The 22,162-nt window shown below is 41.4% G+C and overlaps 1 protein-coding gene and 1 long non-coding RNA gene across 2 annotated transcripts; one reads left to right on the top strand and one right to left on the bottom strand.

Moving 5' to 3' along the window:
- The first annotated feature begins 4,193 nt into the window (after nt 1-4,193).
- Nucleotides 4,194-6,469, top strand: LOC138107994 (uncharacterized). Its single transcript, XR_011149813.1, has 4 exons — nt 4,194-4,324; nt 5,890-5,934; nt 6,196-6,279; nt 6,382-6,469. It is a non-coding gene; the product is annotated as an uncharacterized lncRNA (long non-coding RNA).
- On the bottom strand, nt 6,286-22,142 carry CEBPZ (CCAAT enhancer binding protein zeta). The gene is made up of 16 exons (XM_069009966.1): nt 21,938-22,142; nt 20,032-21,548; nt 18,728-18,959; nt 18,237-18,411; nt 16,961-17,049; nt 16,452-16,505; nt 15,675-15,777; nt 14,736-14,804; nt 13,012-13,078; nt 11,608-11,708; nt 10,179-10,236; nt 9,050-9,258; nt 7,968-8,051; nt 7,442-7,503; nt 7,269-7,350; nt 6,286-6,482 (listed from the first exon to the last, which is right to left on the bottom strand). Exons 1-16 carry the CDS (start codon nt 22,094-22,096, stop codon nt 6,343-6,345), a joined length of 3,201 nt encoding a protein of 1,066 aa, XP_068866067.1. The 5' UTR covers nt 22,097-22,142; the 3' UTR covers nt 6,286-6,342.
- Between the last annotated feature and the right edge of the window lie 20 nt (nt 22,143-22,162).

Here is a 22,162-nt window from a genome sequence, read left to right as displayed (position 1 = left end):
ATATGCACCAAGAAACCCAGAGAACAAAAAAAATATCAGAGGTTTAAATAGGATGACAGAGCCTTCTCACTACGAAGCTTAATTCAGCATAATAGTCATTGAATGACAACACCAAGGGACTAAAATGATTATAAATAAAATAATGTTTTCCATTAATGAGATCCTCAGCAGCTGCTTAAATGTGATCTTACTGACTCACTAATAACTGGAGGCACAACTGACTCAACAATGCATTCAACATTTTTTTAATTTATTCATAACCTAGTCAGTAATAGATAATAAAGGGAGCTTCCCTGTCTTTTACAGAGAGACGCACGGGAAGATTCTGGGTAGGAGAAGGAAGGAATTAACGAGAAACTCCACTCATTCTGCTGAGGGAAGTGTCTGCCTCTGCTGCCCTGGATCAAGGGCAAAGTGGAGTCACTTATTCAATGTCACTGCCAGTGCATGTCCTCAGCTGTGCCTGCAGCTGTCTCCATAAAGCACGTGCCAGAACAAGTGCTAGAAGAGCTCTTACACCAGACACCTGCATCCCTCCTCACCCTTTGGAAGGCATCTTGCAGTACAGCCTCCCCCATGCTGCATCCCACTCCAGCATGAGCCTGTGGCCAGCTCCTGAAGCTGCACTGTGGAGCCAGCTTCCCCAAGGCTTCCATGACTCACATTTGCCCCACTGCTGCTCTACCGACTGCTGTCAGGACAGAGCAAGGGAACAGTGTGTTCACCTTGACCCACAGCACCCTCGCCACATCCTTGTGGGGAAGTGCCTGAAAGGCTTCCCACGGGACCCACCGAGATGGAGCTGTGGAGCTGCCACTGCCTCCTGTAGTGAGTCCCCTGTGAGTCCAGCTGCCAGATGCACTAACATGGAAAACACAGTGCAAACAGCTTTAACTTCGTGCTTTTTGTGAAAACTTATTCCCAGAAAGGAATAAATTCCACCCTATTTTATATAAAGGGCCTCAGGATGCTTGGGTGGAAGCAGCTGATATACGTCATTTATAGAGTAATGTATGTATAACACATACACATTATACAATGTCTTATAATACATGTACCATTTATATACTACCTAACATCATGTTTCTATATAAGACATTTTATGATGGATATCATTTATACCACTCTCCCATTTATGTACAAATCCATGCTCACATCTGCCTAGATGTGCACAAAGGCAAATTTCATTTTAACAAAAAGCTACAATTGATAAACCTAAAATTCCTAATCTCTTAATTCCCTACTGGCTTCTCAACCATATGAGCCATACCTGGGAACTGCTGATTCCTAAAGCTCCACTGTCTTTAATCCCTACTTCATAATAGTCCTTTGCATCAGTTTTTCTCTCTACTACACACACCTGAGTTGGGGGAAATTTAGTGAGAATTTACTGTAATTTAACCTTCATAATACTTAATAACTAAAAGAAATGAGGATAATATTACAGCTTTAAGAAACAAAGCTTTTGAATGGCCTCAATACAAGTTCCTTCATCAAGCATGTTCATGACCATCTAAGCACGAGTAATGCCAAAGAGTTTGAGGCCTGCATGTAAAACACCCAAGAAGTTGGAAGCCAGATACCAGGGCCCCATGGTTCAAGAGGGAAAGAGACCTGCAGAGGAATTTTTATTTCTGCCTGGTGACACTATGGCTTAGTGGGTCCAAGTGTCACATCAAGGGGCATTAGGGAGCCCAGCAATTTCTACTTCCAGACTGGGGCAGGTAGTCTTTCCTTTTCATTCTTTTTCCACTTGTCTTGCCTTTTTTCACCATAATTTGCAAGCTATAAGAAATTAGGGCAAGAAATCTATTTAGCAAAGTTTTAAAATGTAAAAGTAAACATCCAGATGGGAAAAAAAATCCCAAAATATTTACTTGCAGATTGTAACCATGCTGCACTGCACCAATGCATCATTTTCTCTCCCTCCTGCTTTCCCATTTCTTCTGTGAAACCTTCCATACAGGCTTTTCCACCAGAGTGCCTGCCAGGTAACAAGGTGCTGCATTCCTCAGCAAACTGTGGGGAGCTGTGTACCCCCTTTCCTACTGAACAACTAGCAGGGGTCTTCAGTTAAATTTTCCCCTGCTGAGCAACCACAAACTGTCCGATCTTAACAGTGTGAGATTTCTTTTCTTTTTTTATCTACTCATCCTTTGCCCTGAGAAGGAGAGGTTTACTGAGTTACTAAACTGCAGAGAAAACCAGTATCATGTCTCCACACCTGAACTCTTCCAAACTCCGTGAGAAATAAAAGCAAGTGCCAAGACATGACAAACAGCCTCTATGTAGGGTCCAGCAGGAGTCTGGACCCAAACCCAAAGGAATTATGGGCTCCTTAAAATAAAGATGCACATTTCCCATTTTGTGCCTGCTCCTTCCTTTTTTATTTGGCCTATCACAGTTCAGTGTTCTGTCTAACAGCTGCTATAAATTCACTCTAAACACTACAGGAATACTTTTTAAGTCCCTGAATACACCATAGTTTATTTCCAGATCAGAATTTGCCAACCAATGCAAATTCTATGTGCTGAATGAGACCCTGACCTCGGACCATCTCTGGATAGAGCCACAACTACTACAATGATAATGCAATCAGTTCCTTTCCTGGATTCACCTTTTCCCCAACAACCCTAAGCTTTTGCTGCTTGGGTTGATCCTGTTCACTTAAAATCCTCAAAGCAGGAATTACTTCACTAAGAAATCCCGCTGAGTGCAAGCAATACTTGCAAACTCAGCCACCAGGGAAAAGAGAATTGGAAAATGAATCACCCTTTGAGAATGAACAGCAAAAATATTATATCTAATCTTACAAAACACTAGTGGGGGGGGAGAAGCATCTTACAAAGAAAATTAAATCCCTATTAAGGAAAATCTAAAGAGTTTTTATTTTGGCAATAAAGTCATTCCCATAATTTGAATTAAGAGCAATATGAATAATAAAAGACAATGAAAATGAATAAGATGAATGTGTCTTTACAAGCAGACCATGTCAATCTGCTTGCAGATAGGACTAGGAACTTATAGATAGGGAAGTAACAGAAGAAACTCTTAGTTCTAGAAAATGTTACTAATCAACACAGACTGTTTCTCAGCCACGGCTGAGTTAAATTCCTGAACCTAGAGAAAAAGAACAAAAACTTAATGTAATTATGAATAGGTGTTTCTTTCTTTTATATAACAAAAGGGGGGTGCATATTAGAGGGGGGCATAGAGCAGGTGATTCAGGAAGTCTGTACCTTCCGAGTACCTCAGCCAATGGGGAAAAAGAAGAGGGAGTTGTGGCCAGGAACTTAGGATAAAAATAGGGCTGCATCCCCCAGCAATTTGAGAGACCCCATGGAAATGCCGATGGCTTTTATTTGAATAAAGTTACAGGACTCCTCTGTCTCCTTTTTGGACATAAACCTCTGGCATTGTGGATTAATTTTCTGGACACTTGGGAGACACACTGATTATTTATTTCAGAGTTGCACAAGCCTGGGTGCTCTCAGGTATTCCACAAATCAAGCATACCAACTATCAAAAGTTTTTACTATTTATACAATTTAGCAAACAAAGGAATTAGTGTCCATTGGCTGCAAGTGACATAGTTCCCTCATTAATTAGTCTTCTATCTTCTGTTGGTTAAGGATTCTCTTGCTTCTCATGCTAATCAGCCCACTTGCTCAGTCTTTCTCTTCTTTTGGGTTGGTGGTTTTCTTGGGTTCTTGGCCATAAGTCGGTGGTCACAATCTGCCCCTGCCATAAATTATCTTTTACCCAGACAGAGCAGAGTTGGCATTATCACTTTCTTCCTTACAATGGTTATTTCTGCTGGATGTCTTTGTGGCCCATAAATGCTGCATTCTTTGTGTCCACTATCAGTAGTACATGCTTCTCGCCTGGCATTACTAACCTCTCCCTAGGGCTGAGATTACTGAAGCATATCGGGCCCAAGACCTTAAGAAATCAATTCTATTGACAAGTGATTTGTATTTCTAACACCTGGGCATCACTTAGTGCTCGCCTGTTAGCCGCTATCTGCCTCACGGATTAATCTCTTCTTTCGTTGATCAGGCCGGAAAGTATGCAAAGACCAAAGCCCATTCTTTCCTGAGAACATTTTTACACAACTCATATTTTCCAAGACCTGCCGCCGGGCCGGGCCACGCCGGGGCCGTGCGGCCGCCCCTGGTGCGCCGGCGCCTGCGCGTTGCTGCGAGCGGCGGAAGGCGCCGGGCCTCGGCCATGGCGCGGCGCGTCGTGAGGGGGCTGCTGCTGCTGGAGGCGGCGGGGCTGCTCGGCGCCCTCCTGCTCTACCGCGCCATGGACCGCAGCCAAGGTGCGGCGGGGCGGGCGGGGGCCGCGTCCTGATGGGGCTGGGGGGCGGGCAGGGGAGGGAGGGAAGGGGAGGGGAGGCTCCTCCGCGCAGGGGCCGCCCGGGTTTTGTAAGGAAATCCTGCCTTGTTGGCGTCAGGAGTTCGGCGTGGGTGAGTGCGGGTACACAGGGGTGCCTTGTTGGGCGCACCCCCGAGGATCTACCTCTGAAGAACGAGCTGCTATTGCAGTTTTACAAACCCAAGCCCGCGAGCAATCCTTCGGGAGGCAGCGCGCGACCACACCAGGAGCAAAGCCGACTCTTGCATGTTTTTGTAGTAACAGCAGCGGGCCAGGTAAGGATTTAAAAGAGAGGCTGTCCGCAAATGAGGCAGGAATTGATCAGTCCTGTTTCAGGCATCTGGTGTTGAGCCCTTGAAGGGATGCCCCGGCTGTGTCTGGGTCTCGCAGCCTCTGTGACTCGACATTGCTCAGGCCGAGGACTGACCCGGCTGCTGGAGGCGGCCAGCGTCCTCTTACGGATTATTTAGCTTCGGTCCCTCAGGTGTCTTAGGCTTACAACTCCGTGCCCAGGTAACACAGAAATAATAAGCAAACCACCGGTTTGGTTACTACAAGGAAGTTTGCTCTGCAGGGCAGCGGCCTTACTTTGCGTGCAGGGCTCTGCAGGGTGCAGCGCTGGTTCGACAGATCTGTGTCCTTGCAGGAAAGAGCCTGTCCTGCTAGCTGCAGGGTCAGGGCGAGCCAAAAGGCAGCTGCTGCTTTTGCTGGGAGGGCAAGAGTCCACCCATTTTGGCAGTGGTGTGATATTCATGCCAAGTTCAAGCTGAGCTTCACTTAACTCTACATCGATTTGCATTTGTTTTCCAAGATCCAGGTGATGCCAGACTGTTAAATTTCAGCTGTCTTTGCGTTTTTATCAGAAAATACATATAACTAAAATATGGAGAACAGATGTTTTCAGCCTGTTGTTGTAACTTGGTGCTGAGCATTCATCTTTGGGGTTTTTTTCTCCTCTCTTTCAGTTCTAGGTCCTAGTTCTTACATGCATTTGCATATTTTTTTCAGCTGCAGTTCTGTAAGGTGCAGTGAGCTAATCTAGCAGCTCACTGAGCTCAGAGTGAGGCTTTTACTGCTTTCTTTGTGCTAGTACTGGAGTGGGTAAGATCCTTTTATGAGCTGCTGAAATAATTAAAATAGCATAAACCTGTTGTGATTTTCTGTTGGGTTGTTAGAGCGGCCCACAGAACGATTCAGTGAACATCTAAATCTGCACAAGGAAACAAAGCAGTTTTCCCTGGTTTTATTTGCATGTCAGTCTGTGAGAGGCATGCAGCTTCATGTGAATCTGTAGCTTGGACTTGGTTATCACAATTGTGAGGAAGCTCAGAAAACACTGTGATGATGGGGCTGCACGGATGAATAACAAATTCCTCTCACATTATTTAATGGTGGCTGTAAATAAAGAGCTCAAACAAATTTCGATAAAACAGGTGTAGTTAGAAAAATAGTGCATTTAATTATTCATCTTAATGAATGCTGGGAAAGTAACTTTATCTTTCTTGTCAGATTTCAGATACACGATGCAGAAGAGGTTTCCATCAATTCTGGAAGGTGGGTTTGTAGTCGTTGGCTTCAGAAGGATGGCTGAAGCTTCTGTAGCATCTTAATGTATAAAACCGATCTTATTATTGCTTAAAACTTTCCCCAGGAGTCACTGCAGAAGTTTTTATTGTTAAGGCATGGATAGAGTGTCAGACTGTTGGACAGAGACCTCAGAACTGGAGGGCTATACACTAAATAAAACTAGCCACAAAGTGGCTGCTCTTTAGATACGTCTAACTTAGAGCTGACATGGATTTTCCTATTTTTCAGTTTATTACAAATCCAATGAGTGGTCTGGAATTCATGGCATAAGGGAGAATGACCAAATGACATGGTTAAGCAGCAAGAACTGAAGTAAGAAAGATGTGTGATTAAATAAAAAACTATTTAAGAATATTTGTTTTTAAAAAGTCCAGGTCATCTTCTCAATTTCTTGCCTTTGTACTTGTTTTTCAGCCCTCTGTGCCTGAACTGTTTCTTCTTTTTGATGATGCTTTTCACATCCCTGTTGTGAAGCCACTTGTCACGCTCTATTTCCCACTGGATCTGTTTGACATCTGTAGGAGGCAAGGTGAGAAATAAGGAGCCGATGGATACCTCTGACCATGATGTGGCATACAGACGAATCATGTTAAAGTTAAAAGTTGACTACTGTATTTATAAATGTTAATAAAGTGCAAACTGCCTTTTTTTTTGAGAAAGCTGTGGGTTTTTTCATTTCACAAAACAAACCCTACCATCTCAGAGTTCTAGGCATTGCTTTGTATTTTATTAATGCCAGACACGCTTGTGTTAGAAGCAGTGTCTGAGTGCTCCTAACATTTTTCAGGTGACACCAGCAAGACTTGTAAAAGCTTTACAAGCTTTAGTCAACCAGCATATACACATTTAATTCATGAGAATTATTTTGGGGAAACTTACTTTCTGCTTCACTGATACTGCAAGGAGACAGTCCAGTAGGTAGGGAAAGACAGCCATGCCTTATGCCTTGCCTTCCCTTCCCAAGGAATCAAGGGCACTTTACCTGAGCAGAATTCACACGAATGCTTGGCAAAGAGCATCCTGCCTGTCCCTGCTTACAGTGTGAAAGGGCCAAGGACAGCCTCTCCCTCTTTCCTGAAGCCTTACTCACTCCACTACTCCCAGTTCATATTTAGCGCTGGGCATCTCACGTCACTGGAGAAAACTGTCACATCTTACTGACGTTGAGCTACTGTCCCTGCTGTGTGGTTTCTGACCCTGTATTCCAGTTAAAGGTGGTTCATCTTTTCGGGTACAGAACCTGAGGGGAAAGCAGTAAATTACAGCACTACAACTGTCAGCTACCTGCAGCATGTACTTACTTGCATTGTCTCTGTTGGCCATGGCATTCATTCCGATATTGTCAAACTTAGACCCGGCGTTTTCATCCAGCAGATAGCCAAACTTTAAATAAAGAGAGAAATTTTGGTATTCTCTTACAAAGCAACAGGTAAAAATGCTTGATCACTTTTTGTTAAGCACTGATCAAACTCACCTCTTCTGCAGATGCCAGTATACCAGCATCTTGGAGTTTCCTCTTCTTTCCTCGGCTGGATCCTTCAAACAAAGAGTAGTATTCTTATGAGACAGAACTTCAAGTCCCCAAAGACATTAAAACAAAGTTTTACCATGTTTTAAATTTTTAAAACTTTTCTTCATGAGGTCATCTGAATTAGCTACGTTGGGAACCTTTGTTACCCACCTTCCCTAAAAGAAAAGGAAAAAAGTCTCCAAGCAAGTATTAAATAGGACAACTCTGTGCATCAGGTGTGAGTAACAGATGCACAAACCACCAGTACAACTCCATCCTTCTTCAAAATTCCTCCTTCAACTCTCAGCTCTTCAACAGCAGATTGTTACTCTGAATTATGCTGGTTAGGGGACAACCTCCTTTGCATTTATGATTTATTCAAATCTGAACCTAGATCCAAAATGTGATAATCTACTGTAGTAAATCTCTGATTCCAAAGTTCTTTGGACTCTTTTATTTGTATTAAGCTTTCATGTCAGTGTTTTCTTACCTTGCAGTGATCCCGCAAAAGTCATATCTTTCTTTTTCTTGCCCTTTTTACTGGCAGATTTCAGTTGCTTGTCATTGTTTGGGTCTGATAGAAAAAAAACCCCAAATACATCAGTCTCCAACTCTCACACCATGTACATGTATTTAAAGTGCAGCAGAGACTAAAATTCCTTTTTAGGCATATTTGCCATATTGATCCAGGTCTTTAAAAGGCAGTGCACACAAGCAAATCTAGTATTTCTTCAAGCTAGACAATTAAAAATTGGTCTGTGGTGTGCTGTTCTTTATACTTTTTTCCACAGCACCAGAAGGGAATGATACTAAGACACATAAAATACAAAAGCTAGCAGCAGGCATTAGGTAAACCTTGAATGCCTGTGTGGTAAGTTTGGTGAATTAATAATCTCATGAAAGATTGTGTTAACAACTGTATGAACAGTTTACCTCTTCTACCCTCGGTCATCTTCCTGTGACCTTTAGCTACTCATTTAAATAGTCCATTAATCTGTGTTTTTCCAGCCACATGCTTTGTATTCTGTGTAAACTGTGCTTTTCAGTTGAACAAGTAACACCATGCAGGTGCAAAAATCAGTTACTACTACAGTAGTAATAAAAACTTGAGGGCATAGCTGTATTATAAGAGTAAGCTGTTACTTGTGAGACAGCAATTTAAGTAAAAGTTACTTCATCTAAAAGAAATCAACATTAAAGAAATAAAAAAATTACCAATTACCATTTTTTTTATTTTCTCTTGGAGCTCTTTAAGTATTAATGCCTACTGCAGCCAGTTATTTGTGCATAAAGCTACTTTTGCTATGCCAGTGTTTTCAGACTGAAAGAAACATTTCTCATTTGGAAGTTCTTACACCCAGATGCCTAATTCCCACTCTCGCCTAGGAGACTGTGCCAGGAAATGCTTCCCTTAAGACTTCATTGTACAGAGAAGGACTTGTCATTTCTTTGTTTAAAAGCCAAGCTTCCCACCTAGATAACTAAATTGGAATTTGCATATGTAGTTACATATTAGATGACCTATTTTTAAAGCCTTTTCTCTGTGTTTTTCAGTAATAAATGGCACTTTACCTAGGTCATTATCATCTTCAGACACATCCATAAATACACCTCCCTCTTCATCCATATCCTCTTCAAAGTCATCCTCCATACTTCCTAAGGAGACTTCCTCATCATCCAGATCACTGAAGTCATCTTCATCATCAGAATCCTCCCAGTCAGCACCAGATCCCTCACCACTCTGGCCTTTCTTGCCGCCTTTGGCATTTTTTTTTATATTACTAAAAGAAGATGTAACAAGCTTAGCACTTCATCTGGAAAAGCACTGTTTGCATCTAGATGACATCTATCTACTGGCAAACACTATGTTAGGAAAGTTCAGCATCATTGCAAACTACTGCAAGTGTAAGCTATGACCTAAAATATATGTATTATACACTGAGCCACGTTTTCAACATTAGTATAGGGAGCTGTATTATAAAAGTCAACCACTTTAAGAAGTTCTGGACAGAATCCTATTCTGAAATTAGCCAAAATGTCAGCTTCAGTATTTTATCTCCTTTTCAGAAAGTCTTTTCTGTAAAACACACAAACTGCTCTGTTAAACACCAGTCAAGATCACAAAAATGCTTCAGGTTTCACTAGGAGTTTAGTCTTTAATTCTCCTGTCGCCTCAAGGGAAAAAGTCTCTGTGCAAATTCAAACACTGCATTATAGATACTTTGAGTAAAATAGAGGCTACTTCATTATTTACAATTGGACTCGATGATCTTAAAGGTCCTTTCCCACCTAAATGATTCTATGAGTACTGAAACTGCTGACTTCAGGAGAACTGAGCTCTCTGACTCTGGGTCTTACAAAGCTTATTAACTGTTAGGTCCAGTTACAACCAGTCCTTATGGCAGCAGTGCTTCCTTTTGTACTTGGTAATTCTTGAATAGAAACCTGAGACAATGAAAAACAAGACTTTACACTGCTTACTGGGTCCCTACAGGTCTCATGTAAGGACTATAAGCATCACAAGGTCATGATGATCCATTATGGGACATGCAGAAAACCAGTATTACTCAGTGGAAAACTGATACTGCCTTTTTTGCAAGGTGATATTCTGAGCCTTTCTGAAAAAGGTCTATCTAGTTTCAGAAAGTAAAACTCTATGTAGATATTAAGACGAGGAATAAGAACCAATCTGAAGTCTTACCCAGCAAAATCAAGGTCATCCTGGCCAACAACAGCATTATCAGCAGCTTCAAATGTATCTAGGGAGAAAGACAAATGTTGTTACTACAAAACAAGCAAAGACATATGAAGTCATTGCATCCAGTAAGTACATGGACCTGTTGGAGCAAGTCCAGAAGAGGGCCACAAAGACGACCAGAGGGATTGAGCACCTCTCCTAGCATTGAAGTTGTTCAGCCTGGAGAGGAGAAGGCTTCAGGGTGACCTTATTGCGGCCTTCCAGTACCTACAGGATGCTACAAGAGAGCTGAGAGAGACTTTTTTACAAGGGCATGAAGTGAGAGGACAAGGGGGAATGGCTTCAAACTGAAAGAGAGTTTAGATTACATATTAGGAAAAAATTCTTTACTGTGAGAGTAGTAAGGCACAAGAACAGGTTGCCCAGAGAAGCTGTGGATGCTCCATCCCTGGAATTGTTCAGTGCCAAGTTGGATGGGGCTTTCAGCAACCTGGTCTAGTGGAAGGTGTGTCTGCCCATGTAGTGGAACAAGATGATCTTTAAGGTCTCTTCCAACCCAAGCCATTCTATGATTCTAGCATTGCAAAATACCTAATCTTTAGATATAGGGTCCTTATTTTAAGCTTCTGAATTTATGAAGCAAATTCTCATTAGAGATACTAACAATAAAAGACAAACACAATTAGTAAGTAACAGATTCCTGTCATAACTAAGACCATATTAATTGAGTCACTAATTAAGGACCCTGATAGAAAAATTCAGAATCATCTCGAAATACTGTAGAAAATAGTTATAGAGCTAACTGGGTTTTTAAAAAAATACATGTAAGTAAAATTTGAAATAATAAAATAATAGACATTTCCTGGTACACTAACAAATTTAAATTCTGGAACAAATAATACACTAATTCCAAAGCATAGTACGTGCTACAGAAGAACTAAGACTACTTGCAGAAGTTTGCCAACGACCTCACTGAACTCATAACCTCATGAAAGATGTTAGAAACGATGAGAGAAACTGTAAGCAAGATTGAAAAAGGCCAAGCAGTGAAGAAAAAGCAGAGGCAAATGTTACATGCTGTTAGGAAAGGTTACTCAGACTACATTAGGAAAAGAACAAAAGGGCATGAACTGCCATTCATGGGTGTAAGTTCAAAATCAGACAACTTCCAGCCATTCAAATGAGCTGACTACTGCAGTGGTGGGAGCAAGAACTCTCTTCATAAGTGGCCACCCAGCTGGCTCACACAGTGGATAGCAGGAACTGCTGTCTGCAGGAGCATAAAGGGCAACTGGAAAGCCAGTTGTCTCCCACGCCCATAATTCCTCTATCTGGTTATTTTACACAATATGAACTATAAAAAGGATAAATTAATAAGTTGAAAAAGCAGGGAATACTGGGATAGTTACTGCAAGGAAGAACACAGCCTTACCCAATGCTCTTTCAAATTCATCATCATCCACATCTTCCACGCTTTCTTCATCATCCAGACGCTTTTGTTTCTCTCTCTTCTTATCGAACTTTGAATAAAATCTGAAATAATATATTGCTCTCAGACACAAAATTACAGGTGATGATCTTTATGACAACTTTTTTAATAAAAAAAAAAACAACCTGCGAATTGTTTCCCATGTATGTTGCCAGTTGAAAACTGTAAGTGATGGTTTCAAACATATCTAAAATAAGGAGATTTGTATTTCCTTTGTTTTTCAAAGAATCAGTCACTACTGCAATATTTAAAACAATAACATTTTACTGGCCAAATGTGCCAGAAATTATTTTTAATATAATGAATTTATAAAAGGGCACAAGAAAGATGTAAAAATCTGCCTTAGACTGAGAAGGAAGAAAGGATCAAGTTAACTTGAATACAATTGGGAAAAAATATAAAAGATATTCACTCATCAAGTTTTATTAAATTTTGTCCCATAGCCCTCTTCTTTTGGGCCTTAGTTTTATCTTCAGTCAGCCATTTTCACCTTCATTTCATGTTAAAGAACCACCAAACACAGAAAGCAATTTTGACCATATAAAAAAGAGTACTTTTTACAGAAGACTTTAAATGTGTAATCTCAGTTTCAGGCTTCAATGTAACAATACTGTTAACTTTTCAGACAGGGGCATGTTTTTAAGATGCTTTTCTTTAATCTCAAAACTAACACCACTACTTTATTTATTTATTAGTATTATATTCCTCAATATTATAGTAGCAATTAATTTAAAATAAATGAAGTTAATTCAAATACTAATTTCCTAAGAAGACACAGGTAACCAGTATTTTCATCTAATAAAAACAAATCTTTGCTAAATGCATCTCACTTCAATTTTAGTACTACAACTGCATTTTTATATCATAATCTGAAAGGAAATTCAAAGAAACAGAAAGAACTATGAGTAACAAAAAAATTAAATACTCTGAAAAATAGCTCCTCTGACTTTTTTTGCTTTGTTCCATTCTAATAAGCTTTGATGCTAATAACATAAACCAGCTATATTCCAGCTTTCATTATATATACCTCTAATGCATAAGAATTACAACCCACAAGATATTCACCATTACCCATTACTTAAGGCTTCTTTATTAGAATGTCAACTTACTTAATTTTGGACTACAAGCCCCGATTGCCTTTGTTCATAGGTGATATTCTTTCCTAAGTGCTTTTGACAAATGTTAAAATTATGTCCAAGAAAAGCACTATCATCTTAAGTCAATCAAATTTATCAAAATTCACAGATACTTGAAATACCAGAGATTACTTACAAAATGCAGTGGGTTTTAATGGCATTGCACTAAAATACCAACACCTAAAATGAATGTTCACAAGTATTCCACTACCTGTGAAAGAACACTTCATCCACTGGGATTTTGCTTTCATCTTTGGCCCGGAATTCCTTACTGTTGACTGCAAAAACAACAAAAAAAAAGAACTGATTTTACCTCAAGTTGAAATAATGGGTTATTCTTTTCAGAGGTTAAGCAGCACACACAGGCAGAAGCAAACACAGGGTGTCATCCATTCAATAATGGGGAGCTTTTCTGAAAATCTCTTCAAACTAACAGTGTATATAGTGTACTCCAGTGTGAAGTATGGAAAAGACCCTATGGAAACACTCAAGTGGCACAGCTCTAACCAGGTTCTCAGTTATGTATCAGCAAGGCAGGGGGTTGCAATCACCTACAGCAGGAATACATTTAAAACAATAACGGGAAAAGAAGTAGGGAGTAAGATGGACCTGCTGTCACACACTAAAACACTGAAATCACTTCTGCCCAGCATTCCCTGGCAGTAGAAATGCTTGTCAGGAGCTGCAGAGCAGGACCATGCACCAGCTGAGCACATTGAGGAAGGGATCAAGCCTCAACCTGCCTCCATTTCTGAGGAACTGAGGCAAAACATGACACTGCAACAGCAGATCAACTAGGGTAATGACCAGGTTCCCTGTGGAGGAGCTTTTTACCCTCTCACATTCCCCTTCCCTCCTCCTCACAAGTAAATCAAAAAAAGAAAGGCTACAGATTACCTCAGTGGGTACAAATTATAATCACTTCTAAGTGGGTCCAAGTTTCTGAAACCAGATCAGCATACTCAGAGGACTCTTCAAATGAATAGTAGAAGGTACCAGAGGATTTGCAATCTCAACTCCCTACAGTTCAGCAGAGATCATCTACATGCAACAACTGCAGACTTTTGTAGCCGTATTAATATATCCATTTTTTTGTATCATGTTTCATTTGTAAAACACTAAAATGCCCCAAATTCTCTCCTAAATCCTCAGTCTGCTCCTTCAACTCAGAATAAACTAAAGAATGTGACAAACTGCATAGACTAAAATTCCTACTTTAAGCTTTACCAGCCATAAAAGTACATCAGTACTTACTAATCTGCACAACAAAAACCTCTCTGCAACACAACAGACCCAAAGCTGGCAGGAAAGCACATCCCTGGGAATGCTACAGAGACTCTACTGCAGAAGATGGTACCTCTTCTGTCCTCAAGCAGCATGTTTTACTGATAGTTTGCCCTGGTTTTTTAACTGCTGGTTCTTACACCAAACCCTGCTCTTGATTGTTGGAAATAGTGGGACTGGACAAAAGGCAGCTTATTCCTGGAGGCAGGAAGACTCTTAGCAAAATAACAGCGCTAAAGATACCTTACACTCTTCCTAACAACAGCTGCAGCTGTAGCATTGTATGGAGTAATACCATTCAGTGAAAGAGCTTAATGTGATTTAAATAATTATATAGATCCATTTTTCTGGTATTTAAGCCATTTTTCAATCATAATAAACAGAATAAAAATGGCTATAGAGTAACTGACTTTCTCTATGTCATTTTTCTTAAAATCATTCAGTGGATCCAAAGTTCCATCTGTGGAGATTCCATACAAGAAGATGAGGTCTGATCCTGAAGATCAGGCACCACCACTGCACTCCTGATGGATGGCACTTTCTTTTATTGCTAAGACAAACAGCACAGATAGTGCAGATGACACATCTACATCAATCAACCAAGGATTTTTTAATCATCATAATCTTAACTGAATTAAGGGGCTAACTTACCTGCAAGGTTCTGCATATCCTTCATAAACTGCTTCTTCTTTGGCTGCATTACCACACTGCTGGTGTTTTCTGTATCAGAATATAAATCAGAGAGGAATATTTATTTTATGACTATTGATATAGAACTATTAGGAGTGGCTGACAGAGCAGTGGGTTGTGCTGCCATCCATAATGACTTTAAGAGGCTGGAGAAAAGGGCTGACAGAAACCTCCTGCAGTTCAACAAGGGGAAGTGCACAGTCCTGCACTAACGGAGGTGCAACCCCAGGTACCAGTATACAATGGGGGCTGCCCAGCTGGAAAGCAGCTCGGCTAAAAACACCCTGGTAGTCCTGGTGGACACCCAGTTGACCATGAGCCAATACTGTGCCCCTGCAGCAAAGAAGGCTGATGGAATTCCTGGCACTTGCTCGACCACAGTTGGAGCCCTGTGCCCAGGTCTGGGCTCCCCAGTCAGACATGTGCATACTGGAGAGAATCAAGGGATGGGTTACTAAGTTGATGAAGGAGACTCCATCGGAACATCAGGAAACACTTCTGCACTGTGAGGGCAACTGTGTGCTGGCACAGGTTGCACAGAGAGGCAGTGGAGTCTCCACTCTTGGAGACACTCCAAAGTCATCTGGGCAGTCTGCTCCAGATGTCTCTGCTTGAGCCCATGACTTCAGAGGTCCCTTCCAGCCTCAGCCATTCTGCAGTTTTTACACCTCCCTATCCCTTGCTTATTCCTGCAAAGTCAGCAGTTCTGCACTGCAGGTGTGAGGGGATGTGACTGTTCGCTGGTTCCAGGTTGCAGACATCTCTCTTGCAGCCCTGAAGACTGATGCCACTCCTCTGTTCCACAACAGGCACCCCAGATACTTGACAAGGCCAGTCTGAGAGAATGAGAATTTGGACAGCACCTATAACCAAGATCACATGGTACAGGGAAGTGCCTACCTTTGCCTTTACTGAGTTTGGGATTTCTGTACACAAAGCGATCCAAGAATCTCATTAATGTGAAATCCTGCAAAGGGTCACCAGAGTACTGAATGTGATTTCCCTGAAAGAAGGAAAAAGCCAAAAACCATTAAGGTCTTCATTTTAGGAGGACACCATCTAAACACAGAGGACTCAAGAACAGTATTAAAACATACTTTAGAAAGATAAAGACTTGGGGATACTAAACCACATATCCCTGATCAGGTTCTTCCTTTTGCAATTTCAGTATTTTCTTAACTAAAACACACCTCATCCACTTTGTTTCAGTGATAAACTGCCTTGCAATGTACTGTGCTAACAGCAATTCATACTCAGCATCATTTCAATATCATATATTCAAATGAAAAATAAATATTTTAAATATATATTTGTATAGGTTTGAGCACTTTTGGCATGGTACTACAACAGTATTTTAAAAAGAATTTGCTCCTGTAGTAGGGCTCCCCATGTTTGAAATAAATAAATAAAAAGATACAAAAAACTCTTTAAATAAAGCTTTAACAATCACATAATACCTACACTTCTACAAAGTCAAAACTTTTGGGAGCAGTCTCCTTTACATGTAACGCTGCAATTCCATGCAAAGCTTGGCATTTGAGTGTATGATAGGGTTCTGCAGAGCTGCTAGCTACCCACAAAGTGCAAAGACACTTAATAATGTATTTTTTCAAATGGCAAAAGACACCTAACACAAAGTATCAAACCTCAAAGCAACAAACTAGCAAAAGCACTTACTTCTAGTATTGTTTTTGCAAACAGGGCCACAGATGGATGAAAATGTTCAGAAAGCTGAAAAAGATGAGTAATTTATTTCTAATTAAAAAGTATGTTTTAAGATCACTCCATGACTCACCAAATAACAGACATACACATAGTAGTGCAAGGCTGATGTGCTCTGCACTTCAGCAACTGAAGAACTTCAAGTTCTAATCTTTTTATTGCATTAAACACATTTTCACTTACAATTTTAAGTCAACGCTAGAAAGCTTCAGTCATCAAAGCTAAAATCCAATAGTCAAAAAATATTATTATTGTCCAAACCTTCACTTAAAAAATTCCTATTCCCTACTCAAGAACATCAGTATTGTATGGAATATATACAAGCTTAAAGCTGAACAACGTGTCAGCTTTAACCTTTCTCTTGTTACTCAAGTAGCTGCTTCAAGAATAACCAAGTTCTTTTTCTCTCTTCGTACAAGGGCCACACTAATAAACACAGCAACAGCAGTGCAAGAATATCCTACCTTCTTCAGTTCCCAAAGGCTTGTACTTTCAGCACCACAGTATAAAGGACTTCGGTGCATAGGATCATAGGAAGTTCCACTCTTCCTGCCTGAGGGGTGGACAGGAGCAAAACAACTTAAATTTTCTCAGGCAACTTTACAAGAGTATTATTCTCATTTCCCCATGACAGTAATGCTGCCCATCACTCCCAGCTGGACAAGCCAGGTGTGGGAAACAGAGGAGTAAAAACTTCTGCAGTCAGTGGTGGGTTTGATTTACAACCCTGGAAGAAACAAGGTCTGGCATAATTGACAGAGGTTTATAGACCTTAAGCAAGACAATCACAAACCTATGTTTCTATAGTTATAAGTAAAAGTATGTGTTGGGTGTTATGGTGAAGGGTTTTAAGTATAATAATGTGATTTTATAGTTTAAGTTAAGAATTTAGATGTTATAATAGAAGTATCTGTGTGTACGTGACCTGACAAGTTATTGGTCAAGACACAGCTGCACTGCAGTGAGAAGTAGCACAGGTGGGAGGTCCTAAAGCCAAAACAAAGCTTCGTTTTAAGTGCCTATTGGATTAGAAAGTTACAAATTGCCATGTAACCCTGAATTTTGTGACTATACACCATTAGTATGATTTATTGCAAATCTCACGCCTCGAGACTGATGTTTTATTTCTTATTTTAAACAATAAATCCTGTGTAATTGCATAGCCCCATCTCTCTTAATTAAATAATCCGATGGGAGACCCAAAGAGCATGATCCAATACCAGGGGTTCATCTGGCAGCAGGAAAAGGCTGTATTCAGCTGCCCTTCACAGTGCATGATCAGGTGCACAGGCTGAGTTCCTACCTGCTTCCAAGGAAGGCCCTGGAAACCCCTGGCCTGTTCCCGAGGGCCTTCAGGGAGGAGTGAACCTGGGCACGAGTTCAAAGATGGACAAACTGTTCTAGCAGGCTTCACAAGCGACAGAGCAGCTACACATCCTAACCTTGGCTACACTGCTTGGAAGATGTTTGAACGTGGAAGCAAAGAATTCCAAGCCTGTTAACTGCTAAGGCACAAATAATGTGTTTATTACAAACTGCATGAAGTGAAACACACTAGTCATAGAGTTTTTTCATCACTGCTGAGGTAACAGATAAATTGAGCTGACTGGTTGCTTTCAACCAAACTTCATCTAAAAACTAAAATAATGATTTAATCACTTAATCTTACAAAACTCTTGGTCAACATGTCACTGTTACGGACTCTTAGCTGTTAAATTGTATATTTTCTTGGTGATTTACCTCCCATATTCAGATGATGCACCCATGAGGCTGTTGAATTTGAATTGTTTGTTTTAGCAGAACTTTCCATTGTACTTCTCTTTTCATCTCCTACTTCTTTGTCGGCATCCACAAATTTTTCCTCATCCTCTTCAGCCTCTTCTTGATCCTTAAAGCACTCTTCATCATCTGACTCCTAAAAAACAAAAAACGTTAGCGAACAGCTTTTACTTTCCAGATTTACTCTGATTTTTTAGAAAAATGCACATAAAGTTCTTGAGCTACTTATAAAAATCTAAACAAGTGATGGCTGATGTTTAAGAAATAGAGATTTTTGTCCTTGATACAGCACTTAAAATTGAACTTTAGTGCTTAGAACACACAAATGTAATGGTCCCTCCCCACCTCAAGAAACATCTTAGCAAATGGTTACTAATAAACAAGTTAGGGAAAGGTGCTTATGAAAACAGCTCTTATTGAAAAAGCAATGAGATAAAGAAATCATCTTATACCACGTGATCCTGTAACTGGACCCTTAACTCTGGTTTTACTTTCAGAAGCTCAGACAGAAGGTACAGGGTTCCACAAATGAAGGGTGGCATTTGTCCACAGGTGACTTGAAGCAGCCTCTTCACAAAGGCCTTCACGCGCCGTAGCACTACATCTGCCTTCAGAGACTTATAGACAAGATTTAGAAACATGGATGGCTTTGAGCATGTTGCTAAAGCAGGATCTAGAAGCTTCCTGCAGGACACACAGGAGAAAATATTGCTGATTGTCATAATGCACACAGGAGAACAAGTGCTATTAACAACCATTATCTACATTTTTCAGACTGCCATCTAAAAGATTAGAGACAGTTTGCTCCCCAGTACTCAAAACCATTAAGATCAACCCTGAACTGTCAAGAGCTGTGTAATATTTCTGGAATATATTAGACACTGAAGATTAAAAAAAAAAAAAGCTGCCTCAGTAAACAAAATATTGTAAGAAAATATAAAGGAACTGAGTTCAACTGAAAACAGTTTCAAAATTCAAGATGTTCAATGTTTAGAAACTAATCTGATTTGTTCGTATGTTTAAAAAAAATAGAAAGAAAATGGTTAGAAATCAGCACACTTCACAATCAGATCAGACATTTGTACTGGCAAGTTCATTTTCTGCTCCAATTTTTTCCAGGCTGCCAGGCATGGTAAGACCCTCAAATACATTGCACATTCTCAGGGAACCTGAATTCCCTTTTTAAAAAGTCAGTCACTTCCCCTTATTCAACTAAACAGAAACCTGTAAGGATCCTATAAAGAGTCTAAACAATCAGCTGGGGACAAAACAAAAAGTAGTATTTTTATAACACAAGGCTTTCCAGCTACACAAATTAAATCATTTAAAGAATTTGTTAACACAATATTCCCCCTCCTCAAAATAAGAAAAAAAAGGAAACAAGATCTTAGGCTATTTACAGGCCTAATTTACAAGTCTAATTACTTTACAGGCTAGTACCTGTAAAAGTGATTTCAGAAGAAATAGTTATCAATTCGTTTCAAATAACATCTGGAATTAAAGCAAGCCACCAGAAAAGTGGCAAAATGCATGCTGCATTCTCAGAACCTATCACTATCATTTATTTTATCTTCATGTTAAATCAAAGAAATCACATTCATTTTCTTCCAGCTCATACAAAACATCAGAAATTTTAGCCAATGAGACACAAAACTAGCCAGATCTTAAAAGCAAAATAAGTGTTTCTACGATGTTAAATTAATGGTGACTGCCTCTTAAAATGAAATGTACATAAACATGCAAACCTGCCACTTACTTGTACAGTGCTGCATAGTACCTATCCGACACAGTCTGCTGAGAGTCCATCACTTGAAAGAGCAACATCAGGGCCTGGACACTGGTACTGAAGTTCACAAGATGAAGAACTTTGAACAAGGTGTTCATCTGCTCTTTCACTTTCTCATCACCAGTCTCAGCATAAGGGTAAGCTCTGTTTACCCCGCAAAGAAGAGCACTGAGCATTTTGGATTCAATATCTTTTTTCTTAATACAGTTTCGGAAAAAGCAGAAGTACAAAGTTATCAGCTTGTTAGCCAATGCACTTTCTTCATGACTGAGGACTATCTGATTTAGGAAGCAGATGGCATAATATTGAGTTTTCACATTGATGTTTGAGCGGTACAAAAGCCTCTCCACCTCACTGCACACTACTCCCTTCATATTTGGATGCTTGTGAAGTAAGGTCTCTAAAAGATACGAGGCTTTGGTGGCGATCTTGTTCTGAGGGTCACCCAGTTTATTCACCAGCAGAATCAGCAGAGCTTTCTCCTGCTCTGGCTTGTTACAGAGAAGCTCATGGGAAACTGCCAGCGCTCGGGATTTTGTGGCTGTCAGACAATCATGGCTCATTGTTTCCAACGCCTGCACAAACTCTGCTATCTGCAGCTTCAGGTGATGCTCAAAGTACCAAAGTATCAACCGCCTGTCTCTCGAATCCTTGTTGCCACTCGACATCTGCACGATGTTGTTAAGTGGTCGCTGCGAGAAAGACCACAATTTCCGATTGTCTGGTAAGATATCTGTAATGAGAAGCTCCTTGAAAGTATCTAAAGCCATAAGGCTCTGCTGCCTGCTGCCCTTTTTCTTTATGAGGTTTATCAAGTTCTCAACAAACTGGAGACTGTGGACAGCACTGTCCTGGATGAGAAGGGTCATCGCTGCCATCCTGTCAGCCAAGGTACCCGAGGACACAACAGTTTTAATCCATGCCGAGGAGGCCCCCTTCTGATAGTCTGTCTTATTCTTAAATAGGTCTGTCTCACGTTCATACAGCTTTTGGGCCAGGGCCTTATACTTGGACAAAAGTGTCTGATTCTGTGGCTCTGGAGAGAATTCATTGGTGTATTCTAGATCATACCATTTGCCCCCCGGTTTGATCAGTATTGCTTGCCTAGCATGAAATTCAAAATCTTCTTCCAGCCTTTCTTTCTTTGTTGAAGGCTGTTGGCCCTGATCACCTCCAGCCTGCTTCTTTTTGCTGTCTTTATTACCGCTTGCCTTTTCCTTTCCTTTTTTTTCTTTCTTCCCCTCTAGCGAAGGAGGATTAGTTTCCTTCTTGCTTTTCTCTTTCTTCGGAGGCTTCTCTTTCTCCTTGCTGCCGACATCATCCTCATCCCCCTCCACCACCAGGCAACTCTTCGCATACTTGTTGAGCCCCAGGGAGCTGACGAATGCCTCCAGCTCTCCTTCCTTCAGGTCATCGATCGTGTCCTTCTTGCCGCCGTCCACCAGCTCGCCCTCCTCGTCCACGGCACACAGCATGAGGTAATCTTGCTGCGGAGGCAGGGCACAGCTGTCACGGGCAGATCTGGTGCAAGATCTGCCGAGACTCCCAAGGGTTCCCCATTGAATCCCAGAATGGTTTGGGTTGGGAGGGACCTTAAAGACCATCTAGTTCCAACCCCATTGGCATGGGCAGGGGCACCTTCCCCTATACCAGATTGCTCAGAGTCCCATGCAGCCGGGCCTTGGACACCCCCAGGGATGGGACATCCACAAGTTCTCTGGGCAATCTGTCCCAGAACCTCACCACCCCCTAAGCAAAGGACTTATTGCCAACACCTGAGTGGGACCCCGCACACCTCGCGCCCCCCAAGGGCCCGTCCCGGGGTGGGGGCTCCCGGCCGCCACGTGCTCCCGCTCCCTCCCGCCCGCTCCCTTACCTTGGTGCCGCCGAGGCGCAGCACCTCGTCCAGCGTGAACGCTCCCGCATCTCCGCCTTCTCCTTCTTCATCACCGTCGTCGTCGCCCTCCTCCTCGCCGCTGTCGCCGCCCGCCTTCCTGCGGTCCCTCACGCCGAAGTCCCAGAGCGTTGCCGCCATCGCCGCCCGCCGGAAGGGCTCCCGCGCACACGCGTGACGCGCGTCCGGCCGGTGCCCCGGCCTCAC

Source organism: Aphelocoma coerulescens, chromosome 3, assembly GCF_041296385.1.
Source record: "Aphelocoma coerulescens isolate FSJ_1873_10779 chromosome 3, UR_Acoe_1.0, whole genome shotgun sequence".
Classification (NCBI taxonomy): Eukaryota; Metazoa; Chordata; class Aves; order Passeriformes; family Corvidae; genus Aphelocoma; species Aphelocoma coerulescens.
This window is presented reverse-complemented; position numbering and strand designations above follow the sequence as displayed.